We start from the raw sequence: 16,192 nt of genomic DNA, 5'->3' as shown, positions 1-16,192 counted from the left end.
CTGGAGGTTCCCCTCCAAGTCACTCACTATCCTGACTTGGAAATATATCACCGTTCCCTCACAGTCACTGGGTCAAAATCCTGGAACTCTCTTCCTAATGGCACTGTGGGTGTACCTACACCAAATGGACTGTAGCAATTCAAGAAGGCAGCTCATCACCACCTTCTCAAGGGCAATTAGGGATGGGCAATAAATGCTGGTCTAGCCAGCGACACCCGCAACCCACGAAAGAACATTTTTTTAAATATTGATTAACTCTGCGTGATATTGAGGAATGGCTGGAGGCACTGGATGCTGCATAGTCCTGAAGGCTTGTGCCCCAGAACTTGCTGTGCCTCTAACCAGGCTGTTCCAGTACAGCTACAACACTGGCATCTACCTGGCAATGTGGAAAATTGCCCGACTATGTCCTGTACACAACAAAAGGACAAATACAACCCGATTTAAAAAGGTTTTGTTTAATATCAGTCTGTTGCCAGGGATGGAAATGGTGTTGGTTGCTAGGGAATGGAGTGAGGACTAAAAGCAATGCCTTTAATTGGAGGAATTTTCTGCTTATCCAGTACTGGATGTTGGATAAGCATTCTGACAAATTCAGGGACAATAGGGGGGGATTGCTGGTGAGATAAAGCTGGATAACCCATCCTTGACCCTCCTTTTTCTCATCTACACGCTGATCCTCAGTGAGATCATCTGAGGGACAGATTAGTTTTCACACGTATGCTGAAGCCACCCCCCCCCACCCTCCCTCCCCCCTCCACCCCCTCACCCCACCACCCCGCTCAAACTCCTCCACTCTTTCAAAAGTATCAGACTGCTTTTCCAACAGTGTTTCTACTCAACGATGGGATGTGGGTATCACTGGGTAGACCAGCACTTATTGCCCCATTAAAAGATGTCCCTAATTGCCCCTTGAGAAGGTGGTGGTGAGCTGCCTTCTTGAACCGTTGCAGTCCACATTGTGTAGGTACACCCGTGGTGCTGTTAGAAAGAGACTGCCAAGATTTTGACCCAGCAAGGAATAACGTTCTCTCTTCCACCTTCTTTCACTGGAAAAAAGAAACGGAAATCTGAGGTCATGTACCAACCAACTCAAGAAAAGCTTCTTCCCTGTTGCTGTTAGACTTTTGAATGGACCGACCTCGCATTAAGCTGATCTTTCTCTACACCCTCGCTATGACTGTAACATTACGTTCTGCACTCTCTCCTTGTTCTGTACAGTGTCCAAGAAACAATACTTTTCACTGTATGTTAATACATTTTGCTGTTAGCTAAATCTTTCAAGAAGTGTCACTAAAAGTAAAGTGCATCCACTTCATAAATTCAAAATATATGTTTTACTTGAGAAATACTTGTTCTTCATATACAGCTGCCTTCTATGGCAACAGCCCTTGTCAGCACTCTCCATTTCCTAAGATCATTCACTCTTAAGTCACTATTATGTTAGTATTCCTAAACCCAGTGTTCTGTATTTTATTAGCCTATTCTAGTCCCTCTACACCAGCTTGGAATATGGCTCTGTCCTAATGCCCTTTACCATGATGCTTTGTGGCAGTTTGCCTTTGGCGAAATGAGCAATAATTCTTAAAAATATATTAATACACTCAAAATATCAGCACGTGTTTTTAAATCATAATCGCTTGCTTAAATCTCTTCCCGCTTTTCATATGCGTGTAAACTGCTTTCCTGTTAGCTAATAAATCTGTTTTAAAGTGAACTAACTCAATGCTAGTAGTTCTGTCTGTGCCTTAATGTTTAATGGTTTAAAAAATTTAACCTATTAGAATTTTTTCCCTTACAGCATTAAAATACAATTTATTGACAAGAGCTTTCATTCTCCTTATGTGGTTTGGTGTCAAATTTGGTGGTATTAATTCTCCTGTGAGTTAGGCGTCTGCGTCGGTTTCCTCCGGGTGCTGTGGTTTTCTCCCACTGTCCAAACACGTGCAGGTTAGATTTATTGGCCATGCTAAATTGCCCCTTGATATCTGGGGGATTAGCAAGGTAAATATGTGGTGTTACAGGAATAGGGCTTGGGTGGGATTGTGGTTGGTGCAAGCTTGATGGGCCAAATGGCCTCCTTCTGAACTGTAATGATTCCATTCTATGATTCTAAGCGCTTTGGGGGACTCTTTATGACATGAAGGTCCTATTTAAATCTAAAGAGTGCCTGCTAAGAAAGAGGGGGTAATTTAGGGTCTTCCTTTCCCTGTGTTTGCTCTGCTGTTTATTGTGAGCGGAACTCTCGGCACTTTGCTACCCGGACTCATTGCCGGTTGCGCGCGCTTCCGGTGGTGGGGGGGAAACGGGTTTGGGTGCACGCACCGGAAGCTGTTGCCTGTTCGGCCATCTTGTTGTCGGCCGGTCCGGACACGGGCTGTGGGCAGGCGCGCCGCGAAAAGTTGGTGGAAGGAATCGATTCGTGTCCCTGAGGCTGGAAAAGTTAGTTTTCTTTCCGAGCGGCAATGTTTCACAGCGCGGCGGGAAAAGGGGGAGGCCGCTGGAGTATTTCGCCGGAGGAAGAGTGCGCGCATGCGTAGGGTGGTGGCTGGGGGGGGCTCCCAGGATAGGGCACTTTCCCAACCGCGCTGCATCCTGGGAGCAGCTGCTACCATTCCGGCCCCCAGGTCCCTGAGAGTCTGTGAGGCCAGGACAAAGATCGCATTATTACTGTCACTTATATTGGGATACAGTGAACACTTGGAATATTGTGTGTGGTTTTGGTGTCCTTATCTGAGGAAGGATGTCCATGCTATAGAGAGAGTATGGCAAAGGTTTACATAAGAACGTAAGAAATAAGAGCAGGAGTAAGCCATCTAGCCCTTCGAGCCTGCCCCGCCATTCAATAAGATCATGGCTGATCTGTCGTGGCTCAGTTCCACATTCCCGCCCTCTCCCCATAACCCTTAATCCCCTCTCTTATCAAAAATCCATCAACCCGCTTCTTAAAAATACTTAACGAGGTAGCCTCCACCACTTCAACGGGCAGAGAATTCCGGCGATTCACCACCCTTTGAGTGAAGAAATTCTTCCTCAACTCCGTTCTAAACCCCCCCCCCTTTTTATCTTGAGGCTGTGCCCCTTAGTCCTACTGTCCTTTCTGAGCGGGAAGAGTCTCTCCACCTCTATCCTATCCATCCCATTCATCATCTTATACATTTCAATGAGATCTCCCCTCATTCTTCTAAACTCTAACGAGTACAAGCCTAGTTTATTCAGCCTGTCCTCATAGCTCAACCCCCTCAACTCCGGCATCAGCCTAGTGAACCTCCTCTGCACTCCCTCCAAGGCCAAAATGTCTTTGCGTAAGTGCGGCGCCCAAAACTGCATACAGTACTCCAGCTGCGGCCTCACCAATGCCCTATACAGCACAGACACAGTCAGAGGTCTAAATATTCCTATCCTTCCGTCATTTGAGGAGAGACCAAGTCGGTTAGGATTGTATCCACTGGCGTTTAGAAGAGTGAGAGGAAACCTCATAGAAGCTTACAAAATTCTAACAGGGTCAGACAGGGGAGATTCAGAAAGAATGTTCTTGATAACAAAGAACTAAGTGGGTCGTAGTTTGAGAATAAGGGGTAAATCTTTTAGAACTGAGGTGATGAGAAATTTCATCACCTAGGGAGCGATGCATGTGTGAAATTGACTACCACAGAAAGTAATTAAGACTAAAATGTGTGTGTGATTTCACAAAGAAATTAGATATAGCTCTTGGAATTAAAGGGATTGAAGAATATGGGGGAAAGGGGGAATCAGGATATTGAATTTGATGATCAGTCATGATTAAAGTGAATGGCATTGTAGATGCAAAGGGCTAAATGGCCTACTCCTGCTTCAAGTTTCTATATTTCTATAAAAGTATTGTTTCTAGTACTGTACAGACAAACATAGAGTACATATGGGAGAAGGAGAGGGTGCAGGATGCAGTGTTACAGTCATAGCTAGGGTGTTGCGAAAGATCAACTTAATATATGGCAGGTGCATTCAAAAGTCCGATGGCAGCAGGGAAGAAGCTGTTCTTGAGTTGGTTGGGATGTGCCCCAGACTTTTGTACCTTTTTTCTGACAGAGGATGGAGAAAGAGAGAATGTCCGCGGTGTGTGGGGTCTTTGATTATTATGTTGGCTGTTTTTCTGAGGTGGTGGAAAGTGTAGATGGAGTCAGTGGATGGGAGGCTGGTTTGTGTGATGGACTGGTCTTTGTTCACAACCTTTGCAGTCTTGGTCGTGGGCAGGAGCCTTGAAAAGCTGTGATAAATCCAGAAAGGATGCTTTTTAAGAATAGGATGCAGAATATACTGTTGCAGCTACAGTGTAGAGAAAGGTCAGCTTAACGTACGGCTGCCCGGGAATCAGCCAAAGACATAGGAAATGTAAAAGTAAATTTTGCTCTGCCTTTGCTCGATTTACCATCTGCGATTGTTCATGTTTTTGTTAATTTAGCTGTTTTCTGTTCATCCATTCTGGGTATTAGAGGCAGCAATAAAGACTTGAACCACCTGGCTGTACAAATTTAAATGGGCACATTGGGTTGTGAATAACAAAAGCGCGACAGACACGGTTGGAGGTCTGAATATTCCTATCCTTCCCCCGCACACATGCCATCTCACACTGGCTCCGTTTCTGGTGTTGCACACTTCAGCTTCCGGGGGCAGAATTTTACATGACACAGGATGTTGGCTGTTCCTCGGGCTGGGGTCAGTGAAGCTAGGGTGGGGGTGCCAACTACATTGCTGTGGCTCTGGAATCCCAAGTAGGCCAAACCGGGTAAGGCTGGCAGATTTCTTTCCTGAAAGGACATTAGTGGGTCTTTAAAGCAATCAATAATAGTTGCCCTGGTCAACATTACTTGGACTAGCTTCACTCCTGTTGAAGCAATGATTAATTTTGTGGGCAATTGGGTCGTATCAGGAATAGTGAGAATCCCTCGAACGTTTGAAGCAGCGTGCGAGACTTCAGTGGATTTTACAGCCATTGCATTAACCTCTCGGCTACAATTACAGCCCCCTGGGGCTAAGTTTATCTCCCACATTTAGTAATTGAGTTTAAATTCCACCAATTGCCGTGATGGGATTAGTCGGTCTGCCTTGTTGTCCAACAAGGGGCATACACGTGATGGGTCGTACAAGGGCTGCTCTTGGATGTTCGAGAATTGCCTAGTGCTTCATGTCGTTAATGCACGCTTAAACTGGACCAGATGCTGGGCAACATGACAGCTCAGTGACAATCACTGATTGCTGTGCAGACACATGGATTTGGGCCGGTGTCTGTGGGAGTTTGCGCATTCTCCCCGTGCTTGCATGGGTTTTCTCCGGGTGCTCCGGTTTCCTCTCACATCCCAAAGATGTGCTATTAGGCTGATTGGAGGTAATAAATTGTCCCTAAATTAGTTTCCCTCAATGTGGAATGCCATAAGCATGGATAAGGGTCATGGGTGGAGGGGGGGACTGGTAATGTTAAAATGGCGGCGTGGGCTCGTTGGGCCGAAGGGCCTGTTTCTCAGGCTTTTTTTTCTTTGTTCTTTGTTAGCCTGGGTGTCCATGGGTGTTGGGTCCAGTGGAGTTCAGCTCCTAACACCAATTTTAAAATCTCTTCTCTATTTCTCCCCCCAATCACTCCCATACTCCTTTCTCCTTCTAACCCTAATTGACCCCTGACCCATGGCCACTCTCCACAATCTCCTGCTGCTGTCTGAAGTGTGAAATAGGAAGAAGTTGAATCGGAAAAGTCAAACTCTGCAATGCCCCTGTTTGAAATACAAATAAAGTCTTTCTCTCTTGCAGTTAAGGTGGGTGTTTCTGAAATGTCGGCTCCTCCCTCCCAGGGCCACAACTGGAGCAAAAAGTCAGCGGAGGAGGAGGAGGATCCGGTGGATCAGATGATTTCCAGGACAGGTTGTGCTAGTTTCCACCACGCCGTCCAGGATTGCATGGCAGAACACCAGGACTGGCGCCAGTGCCAGCAGTCTGTGCACGACTTCCAGCAGTGCATGGCGGAATACCAGCGAACACGAGCCAGCCAGCTTGGCAAACACAAACCCAGCCCAGCCACGAGCTGAAATCTGAGCAACACACTTCGAGGATCATTAACTACCCTCCTTTTTGCCCCTTTCGATCCAAAATAATAAAAGCCTGTGAAGTTTCATGAAGTGATGAGGGAAACATTTTGCAAGAACCTTGGCTCAAGCTGTGAATGCTGGTGTCTTGTTCAGCTCAGAAACAATCCACTGAACTCAACTGGTCAACAGTGTTCTGTAAGCAGCACTCCAGCCCCTTTTGCTTAAAAAGTACATGGAACATGAACTCAAGACCTTATTCAGTAATGTCTCCCTGTTCCAATGGGACTATGAGTCATAGCTACTGCCTTTCAGGAAAGTTTGAAATGTGGAATTCGGCACTATGAGCTTGTACCGCTAGATTCTATCTCTCACAACCTGCCTTGTTTGGAGAGAGGCTCGGAACATGAGGGGTGAAATCCTGCTGGTTACAGGCCTATCGTTGGTAAAGGGAGACGTCCAAAGCAGATGGATTGGGTGGAGGCCTAGCTTCCAGTTGGTCAGGATTAAGGTTGCCTTAGATCGAACCTTTCTTTGGACAAGTGCAACTCGAAAACGAGGGTGTCAGTGACTGGAAATTGTTCTGTGAGACCTGCAAATCTCAGCACCAACAGAGGCCACATAATATCCATGAGCTGGTTTTTACAAACACACAACTTAATGCCAAAACTTGCAGTGGTGAATAAATCTCTGTCGTGTTTCCAAAATTTGTCCTGTGCTGTCTTCATTCTGTGCCTGAGCTGACGTTGCTTTTTTCAAGAATTCATTTGTAGGACATGGGCGTCACTGGCTGGCCAGCATTTATTGCCCATTCCTAGTTGCCCTCGAGGTGGTGGTGGTGGTGAGCTGCCTTCTTGAATCACTGCAGTCCATGTGGTGTCAGCGACAGCGAAGGAACGGCTGATATATTTCCAAATCAGGATGGCGAGTGACTTGGTGGGGAGCTTGCAGTTGGTGGTGTTCCCAGGTATCTCTTTTCTTGTCCTAGATGGCAGTGATCATGGGTTTGCAAGGTGCATTATCATTATGTTTCTGGAATGTGTGTCAAATCCTGGTTATTCAGGCTAGAGTGTGAAGTGATACGTTAGAAAACAAGATTGTGGAAAGAAGAGCAGCAGTATGCCCTTCATCCCCTGTAGGCTGAGTTAATGTGACTCGTAGCTTTCCTGATGTCTCCATAACCCTTGTTGATGAATTGTTGGTCTAATTAAACCTTGAATCATAGAATTCCTACAGTGCAGAAGGAGGCCATTTGGCCCATCGAGTCTGCACTGACAACAATCCCAGACCCTATACCCGTAACTCCACGTATTTACCCTCTTAATCCCCCTGACACTGAGGGGCAATTTAGCCTAGCCAACCATCCTAACCTACCCAGCTTTGCAGTGTGGGAGGAAACCGGAGCACCCGGAGAAATCCCATGCAGACACTGGGAGAAAATGTAAATTCCACACAGTTACCCGAGGCTGGAGTTGAATCTGTGCCATAGGGATCCAGAATTGAATCCTGGTGCTGTGAAGCAGCAGTGCTAAAGACTGTTCCACCCTACCGCCTGTTGAATAGATTCAGTGACCTGGCTTCACTGCTGCATCTGTCACAGAGGAAATGTTAGAAGCTCTTATTACTGATGTTATAGCAGGCACTTGGAAAAAGTCATGAAAATCAGAATCAACATGGTTTTGTAAAAGGGAAACCATGTTTAAGCAGTTTATTGGAGTTCTTCGAAAAAGTAACCATGCTGTGGATAAAGGGGAACCTGTGGATGTACTGTACTTAGATTTCCAGAAGACATTTGATGAGATGCAAAATCAAAGGATTTGCAGAAAATAAAAGTTCAGGTAACATATTGGTGTGAATAGAAAATTGACAACCTAACAGCAAGCAGATTTGATATGAATGATTTTTTTCGCGCGAAAACAAGATGTAATGAGTGGTCTGCTACAGGGAGCAGTGCAGGGATTGAACTGTTTACAATTCAATGCCCTGTATGAGGGAATCAAAGGTATGGTTGCTGAATTTACTGATGGCACAAGGCTAGGTAGGAAAGGAAGTTGTGAAGAGGACATAAGGCTACAAAGGCCTCTCGAGTCTGCACCGACCACAATCCTACCTAAGCCCTATCCCCATAACCCCATGCATTTACCCTAGCTAATGCCTCTGACACTAAGGGGCAATTTAGCATGAACAGTCAACCTAGTGTGAGAGGAAACCGGAGCACCCGGAGGAAACCCACCCTGACGCGGAGATAACGTGCAAACGCCACACAGACAGTGACCCAAGCTGGGTATCGAACCCAGGACCCTGACGCTGTGAGGCCATTGTGTTAACCACCGTGTCACCCCCATGGATAGGTCAAGTGAGTGAGTAAAGATTTGATAAATGGAGTATAATGTGGGAAAATGTGAAATTGTCCATTTTGGCAGGAGTAATAAAAATCTGATCTAAATGGTGAAAGATTGAGGTGCAGAGGGATCTGAGTGTCTGAGGAATGAGGGAAGGTTGGAGAGGTTAGATTGGTATCCACCAAAATTTGAAAGAGTAAGAAGCAACTTAATTGAAACCTGTTGGGCACTGATGGGATGGATGTGGAGAAGATGTTTCCTCTTGTGGGAGAATCTAGAACAAGGGGGTCACTGTTTAAAAATATGGGGTCATCCATTTAAAACCGGAATTAGAAGAAATTTTCTCTGAGGATTGAGTGTCCCTGAACTCTTTTCCCCAAAAGGCAGCGGAAGCAGAGTTTTTGAACAGATCGCTGAACGAGGCAATCAACATGTCCCTGACAATAAGAACATAAGAAATAGGAGCAGGAGTAGGCCATCTAGCCCTTCGAGCCTGCCTCGCCATTCAATAAGATCATGGCTGATCTGTTGCTGCTCAGTTCCACTTTCCCGCTTTCTCCCCATAACCCTTAATCCCCTCTCTTATCAAAAACCCATCAACCCGCGTCTTAAAAATATTTAGCGAGGCAGCCTCCACCACTTCAACGGGCAGAGAATTCCAGAGATTCACCACCCTTTGAGTGAAGAAGTTCCTCCTCAACTCCGTTCTAAACCGCCCCCCTTTTATCTTGAGGCTGTGCCCCCTAGTCCTACTGTCTTTTTTGAGCGGGAAGAGTCTCTCCACCTCTATCCTATCCATCCCATTCATCATCTTATACGTCTCAATGAGATCTCCCCTCATTCTTCTAAACTCTAACGAGTACAAACCCAGTTTATTCAGCCTCTCCTCATAGCTCAACCCCCTCAACTCCGGTATCAGCCTAGTAAACCTCCTCTGCACTCCCTCCAAGGCCAAAATATCTTTGCGCAGGTGCGGCGCCCAAAACTGCACACAGTACTCCAGCTGCGGCCTCATCAATGCCCTATACAGCTGCAGCAAGACCTCCCTACTTTTATATTCAATCCCCCTCGCTATGAAGGCCAGCATCCCATTCGCCTTCCTGACCACCTGCTGCACCTGCAAGCTGGGTTTTTGCAACTCATGCACAAGGACCCCGAGGTCCCTCTGCACCGTCGCCTGCTGCAGTTTTTCGCCCCGTAAGTAATAGTCCGTCCTACCATTCTTCCTACCAAAGTGGACCACCTCACACTTGCCAACATTAAATTCCATTTGCCATTTCCTGGCCCATTCGCCCAGCCTATCTAGATCCTTCTGCAGACTCTCCACACCCTCCGCACAATTTGCCGTTCCCCCAATCTTGGTGTCATCAGCAAATTTCGACGCCCTACACTCGGTTCCCTCCTCCAGATCATCTATATAAATGGTAAAAAGCTGAGGCCCCAGCACCGACCCCTAGGGCACTCCACTAGTCACCATCCGCCAATCCGAATAGCACCCGTTGACCCCCACTCTCTGCCTCCTATTTGACAACTGTCACCACAGTGAAGGTGATTTATATTTGGTGCGTGTGATTAGCTGTGGTTACATTTTTTTTAGAATCCCAACAATGCAGAAGAGGCCACTCAGCCAATCAAGCCTACACCGACTCTGACAGTGCATCTTACCCCAGGCCCTATCCCGTAATCTCACACAGTTCCCATAGCTAATCTACCTAACCTTCACATCTTTAGACTGTGGGAGGAAACTGGAGCACCTGGAGGAAACCCACACAGACAGCAACCCAAATCGGGAATCGAACCCGGGTCCCTGGCGCTGTGAGGCAGCAGTGCTAACCACTGTGCTACCGTGCCGCCTAAACCAGCGACGACCAGAAAAATTATCCAAACTGGCTCAGCCACAACTTGGTGGGGTGGATCGGTTGGTGAGGTGGAGCTGCTATCCTCAGTGTGCTGCTGGAGAGCTGAACTCCGGAGGCCAAAACCCACAGTGACCGGGTTCAGGGTTGAATCCAGTGATGTGGGCCTGCAGAGCAGAGGTGGTGGTTGAGAGTCCGGTGATAACCACTGGATGGCGATCGTGTGTTAAAGACACCGGCTGCTTTCTCTCCTCACTCGTGGACTGTGAAATTTAATTATTGAGTTCGATGGTTCACCCTGTGTTCGGCTGTGGGACCTTCGGTTCTCAATTTCATTAGCTACTGGATCATTCAGGGAGCAGGCATTGCGTTCGCATTTTAACCCACTCCACGACCCTTCATTTTAAGTTGTTGGCCAACTGCATAGAATCCTACGGTGCAGAAGGAGGCCATTCAGCCCATCAAGTCTGCACTGACCTCAATCCCATCTAGGCTCTATCCCTATAACTGCATGCATCTACCCTCCGAATCCCTCTTGACACTAAGGGGCAATTTAGCACGGCCAATCAAACTAACCCATACATGTTATGGACTGTGGGAGGAAACCCACGCAGACACGGGGAGGATGTGCAAACTCCATACAGACAATGCCCCAAGCTGGGAATCAAACCAGGGCCTTTGGCACTGTGAGGCAGCAGTGCTTACCACTCTGCTGCCACGTACATAAGAGGTAGGCACAGTGCTGCCTTGCAGCTCCAGGGACCCAGGTTCGATTCCTGGTTTGGGTATTGAGGACCGGGCCTTGGTGGGATTGTGGTCGGTGCAGACTCGATGGGCTGAATGGCCTCTTTCTGCGCTGTAGGGATTCTATGATATCAACACGGTGAGATGGTAGCAATGTCGCTGCCCAAAGATGTACAGGTTAGGTTGATTGGCCACGCTAAATTGCGCCATAGTGTCAGGGGGATTAGTGGGGTAAATACGTGGGGTCACAGAGATAGGGCCAGAGGGGTTGTATGGCAATAATTAAGACTTAACACATTGGGGCGGCACCATGGTTAGTATTGCTGCCTCACAGCACTGGGGACCTGAGTTTGATTCTCTGCTTGGGTCACTGTCTGTGTGGAGTCTGCACCTTCTCCCCGTGTCTGTGTGGGTTTCCTCTGGGTGCACTGGTTCCCTCCCACAGTCCGAAAGGCGTGCTGGCTAGATGCGCTCTTTCAGTCTACCCAAACAGGTGCCGGGGTGTGGTGACTAGAGGATTTTCACAGTAACTTCATTGTATTGTTAATGTAAGCTTAACTTGTGACACTAATCATGGAACAGTTACAAGTTTACTTACACTCGGGTACACCAGCCCGATCTTTATCTGGCCTGTTTCGAGAGTATCTACATCGCTTCGTGCCCTTTGTTCTTGATTGGTAAGGGGATTAAAGGTGAGGGGGGAAAAGCAAGAATGGGTTTGTGAAACCCATCAGCCATGATTGAATGGTGGAGCAGACTTAAGGGGCCGAATGGACTAATTCTATTCATACCTTAATGTGTTACAATCCAAATCTCTCAGCCTGATACCAGTCAAGCTTGGGGAAGAGCAAGGCAACTTCACTGCCACATTACTGACTTCCATGGTTCACTGCATACAGGTGGGTGCCAGGGTTGATGCCTGATTCATTCCTTAATAACAGTCAGCACTCAATCTCACCATTGTTCCTCTGGCCCTGACATTTTAATTTTACAAGTGTAGAGTCTCATTCCTTCAAAATTTAGTTATTGTTGGAGTTTTTTTAAAGCATGAGAAATTCAAGTTGCATTTACTTCTTCATTTTGAAGAGCAATATTTGACTTGAAGGCTTAATTCTGTTTCTCTGTTAGCATTTGGTGTTTGACCTGCTGCATTTTTGCAACACAGTTTTTATTTCAGATTTCCAGCATCTGCAGTATTTGGCTTTTATTTTACATGTGTGTTGTCCAGTGATCAAAGGAAAAGTCTGAATACCACAAAATATGGTTGTGTTGGATAAATCATAGAACCATTGAATGGTTAAAACAGAGAATGAGGCCATTCAGCCCTCATCATGCTGTTCCTCTGAAGGAGCATTTCACCTCATGCCACTCCCCCACCATCACGTTGTCGCCCTGTCCATTCTTCCTTTCATGATAGTCTAATTCCTTCTTGAATTCCTTGGTTGAACCTGCCTCTCCCCCCACCCGTCCTCCCCCCCCACAATCTCTCGTGATTTTGAACACCTCTCGCCAAATCTCCTCCCAACCTTCTCCAAGGAAAACTGTCCCAACTTCTCCAATCCATCTGAAGTTCCTCATTCCTGGAACCAGTCTTGTGAATCTTTTGTAGACTCTTAAAACCTCTGCATATTTCGCAAAGTGTGGCGCCCAGAATTGATGCAATGCTGCCACTGAATAAGTCCTTATTTCAGGCTCTCTTCTTGTTTGAGTCAGAAGAAAGCCAGGGTTTGGAGGGGGAGGTTGTGAGGGGAATCCTTTGGAACAACTTTAAATTGTAGACCACCAAAGTGAAAGTTTGGAAGGTGAACTAACTGATGTCTTAAAACGATAAAGAGATTTAATGGGGTATCTATCCCATAAACAATGCCACAAGACAAGTTATCTGATCATTATCACGTTGCTGTTTGTGGGAGTTTCCTGTGCGCAAATTTAATGTGTTATTTCCTACATTATAACAGTGGATACGTCTCCAAAGTACTTAGTTCACTGAAGCACAATATAAATGCAAATCTTTCACTTTTAGGATCACAAGGAAGTCATACAGCCCTTTCAGACCATCCCTCCATTCAATGATATCTTGGCTGATCACCTGTTCTGTTGCTGGTTTTCTGAGTTATCTTAAGCATCTTGATTTCCAATTTGAAATAATTCATAGAGTTGGGATCTATCTTTTTTTCCATAGTTTCCCCACAATGCAGAAGGAGGTCATTTGGTACATTGAGCCTGCACCGACTCCTAAAGAACATCTTATCCAGGCTCCCCAACCGCTCGCTGGCCCTATCCCCTTAACTGTGCACATTTACCATGGCCAATCCACCTAACCTACACATCTTTGAACACTAAAGGGACAATTTGGCATGGCCAATCCAACTAGCCTACACATCTTTGGCATGGTAGCACAGTGGTTCGCACTGCTGCTTCACAGCTCCAGGGACCTGGGTTCAATTCCCGGCTCGGGTCACTGTCTGTGTGGAGTTTGCACATTCTCCTCGTGTCTGTGTGGGTTTCGTCCAGGTGCTCCGGTTTCCTCCCACAGTCCAAAGATGTGCAGGTTAGGTTGATTGGCCATGCTTAAAAAATTGCCTCTTAGTGTCCTGAGATGCGTAGGTTAGAGGGATTAGCAGGTAAAATATGTAGCGATATGGGGGTAGGGCCTGGATGGGACTGTGGTTGGTGCAGACTCGATGGGCCGAAGGGCCTCTTTCTACACTGTAGGGTTCTCGGATTCTAAGGGGAAATTTACCATGGCCAATCCACCTAACCTACACATCTTTGGACACTAAGGGACAATTTAGCATAGCCAACCCACCTAACCTACACATCTTTGAGCACTAAGGGACACTTTCGCATGACCAATCCACCTAACCTACACATCTTTGGATACCAAGGGGCAGCTTAGCATGGCCAATCCACCTAACCTGCACATCTTTGGACACTAAGGGACAATTTACCACGGCCAATTCCCCTAACCTACACGTCTTGCAGACTGAGAGAGGAAACTGGAACATCCGGAGGAAACCCACGCAGACACGGGGAGAACATGCACAGGCATTCACCCAAGGCTGGAATCGAACCTGGTTCCCTGGTGCTGGGAGGTAGCAGTGTTTGAGAAAGCTTCACTTTGTGCTCTGCTTGAAGGTGTTTCTATTTGAGGGTGGGACCTGAGTCTGGGCCATCAATATAAGGCAGTCACTAATAAATCCAATAAAGAATGGAGAAACTTCCTCACCCGGAGTGTAGGGAGAGTGGAACTCACTCCAACAGGGGAGCGGTTGAGGTGAATCAAAGAGAGGTATTTAGGGAAACCGGATAAACACACAAAGGAATATAAGAGGGCAAGGGAGGAAGCTTGTTTTGGGCATGAACACCAGCAGGAACCATTTGGGCCGAAGGGCCTGTTTCTGTGCTGTGTGGTCTGTTACCCAACTTGGAACGCTGCTGGTGATGAATCCTGAGAATGTGCATCAGGGGAAATGCCAGTGAATAAATCAATTGTGGAGGAAATCCAATAGTTCTGATAAATGGCTTGCGGGAGGTGGAGCTGGGTCATCAAGCAGGCAGTAATCTGTTCGACAACAACAAAACACTTGCAGGAGCAAACCTGTCACAGCCTTGGAAATAAAGCATCCAACCCCTCTGAAGGGAAGGCTCTCAGCATCGAGTGGTCTAACGCGCGAGGTGATCTCAACGCGGCCACCGAGACTTTCAAACCTGCACCGACAAGATTAGCAGGAGCTGTGGCCGAGAGGGTTGGTCGTTGGGCCGGGCAGGTGACTGATTGGAGGTTAGATGATGCAGAGTTAGCCTCAGTCGGTAACAGACTGACTTGGGTTAAGTTTTCATCCGCTTGCCTCCTGGGACTCAAGGCAAAGAGGATTCTTTTCCCCCTGTGTATCAGGTTTGCTTGTTGTTTACCGTGCTGGATTTGTTGAAGGATGAGTGGAACTAAGCAGTGGAGCAATTACTGCGACAGAGACCGAGCGCCTCCGATGACATGGCCTGTCTCCCTAGCCGTGCTCGGTGTCCTGGTGTCCTGGGCCGGGGTCTGCCCCTGCCCACCGGAATGCAGGTGCACAGACAGGACGAGGCTGGTGGAGTGCAGGAACACAAACCTGACCCAGATCCCACGAGGAATCCCGCTTTGGGCTCGGGACCTGCTCATCACCGGGAACAACATCTCGATCTTGAGGGAGTCAGCTTTCACAGGTAATGGCTCCGGGTTTGCTCACTTGGGAACCCTCTCTCTCCAGGGTAACCAGATCCGAGGCATTGGGCCCTGCGCCTTTGAAGGCTTAGCCAACCTCAGGATCTTAAACTTGAGCGGCAATGCACTGGCGTCCATTGCCGCTGACGCCTTCCTCGGCCTTTTCCAGTTGCACAGTTTAAGTATGAACTATGCCCTCGAGGCGTCACTGGAGGACCACCTCTGGACAGCGTTGCATCCCAATAATCTCCCCAACCTCAGCCAGCTCCAGCTGGTCGGGAATTATCTGACCCGCCTTTCAGAAGGAACATCCATGAGCTCCGGTTTGGAACTGTTGGATCTAAGGAGCAACTTATTTCAACGTATTGGCATGGGAACTATCTCCACTTGGCAGAACCACGATAAGCTTAGAGTTTACTTGTCCTCCAACCCACTGATGTGCGATTGTGAGCTGCAACCTGTGTACTGGTGGCTAAAGAACACATCTCAGATCGGGGACGGGCAACATCTCACTTGCTTCGGCCCAGAGGCCTTGAATGGAAGCATCCTGGGCCAACTGAGACTGGAAGATCTCGAGTGCCCGGAAGATACGGCTGCTTCTTATGTATTCCTTGGCATTGTCCTGGCACTCATTGGAGCCACCTTCCTCATGGTCTTGTACCTGAACCGGAGGGGTATAAAGAGATGGGCCAGGACTTTCCGAGAGGCTTGCCATGATCAAATGGAGGGTTACGAATACAGATACGAACTGGATCCCGGGCCTAGGCTGGCTAGTGCTACCACTGTAATCTAGTCCGGCCTGGTCCCGAGGAGAAGGGTTGACAGTGGTCCTCACCAAGTGTTGCTACAGTTCTCTCTACAAACTCCAACAGAGAATCAAGTATGTTTGAATTGGTCAAAGAAGGTCGAAACAACAACAAACTTTGTGCTTTTGCTGAGGTATTATTGTGTAATATACGGATCGGTGCATGCAATGAACTTGCGAGATTTTTC

At 47.4% G+C, this 16,192-nt stretch overlaps 2 protein-coding genes across 2 annotated transcripts; both read left to right on the top strand.

Moving 5' to 3' along the window:
- Positions 1 to 2,327: 2,327 nt before the first annotated feature.
- coa4 (cytochrome c oxidase assembly factor 4 homolog) lies at positions 2,328 to 6,760 on the top strand. Its single transcript, XM_080197997.1, has 2 exons — positions 2,328 to 2,442; positions 5,782 to 6,760. The coding sequence occupies exon 2, from the start codon at positions 5,802 to 5,804 to the stop codon at positions 6,054 to 6,056; it is 255 nt and encodes an 84-aa protein (XP_080054123.1). The 5' UTR covers positions 2,328 to 2,442; positions 5,782 to 5,801; the 3' UTR covers positions 6,057 to 6,760.
- An 8,170-nt stretch (positions 6,761 to 14,930) lies between these two features.
- Positions 14,931 to 15,992, top strand: LOC145349237 (trophoblast glycoprotein-like). Its single transcript, XM_080197710.1, has one exon. It carries the CDS (start codon positions 14,931 to 14,933, stop codon positions 15,990 to 15,992), a length of 1,062 nt encoding a protein of 353 aa, XP_080053836.1.
- The last annotated feature ends 200 nt before the right edge of the window (positions 15,993 to 16,192 follow it).

Source organism: Carcharhinus amblyrhynchos, chromosome 10 (assembly GCF_965287045.1).
Source record: "Carcharhinus amblyrhynchos chromosome 10, sCarAmb.v2.hapA, whole genome shotgun sequence".
Classification (NCBI taxonomy): domain Eukaryota; kingdom Metazoa; phylum Chordata; class Chondrichthyes; order Carcharhiniformes; family Carcharhinidae; genus Carcharhinus; species Carcharhinus amblyrhynchos.
This window is presented reverse-complemented; position numbering and strand designations above follow the sequence as displayed.

Bases quoted from the DNA above. Each gene is read 5' to 3' on its own strand.
- coa4 (XM_080197997.1), top strand. From the start codon at position 5,802: ATGTCGGCTCCTCCCTCCCAGGGCCACAACTGGAGCAAAAAGTCAGCG.
- LOC145349237 (XM_080197710.1), top strand. From the start codon at position 14,931: ATGAGTGGAACTAAGCAGTGGAGCAATTACTGCGACAGAGACCGAGCG.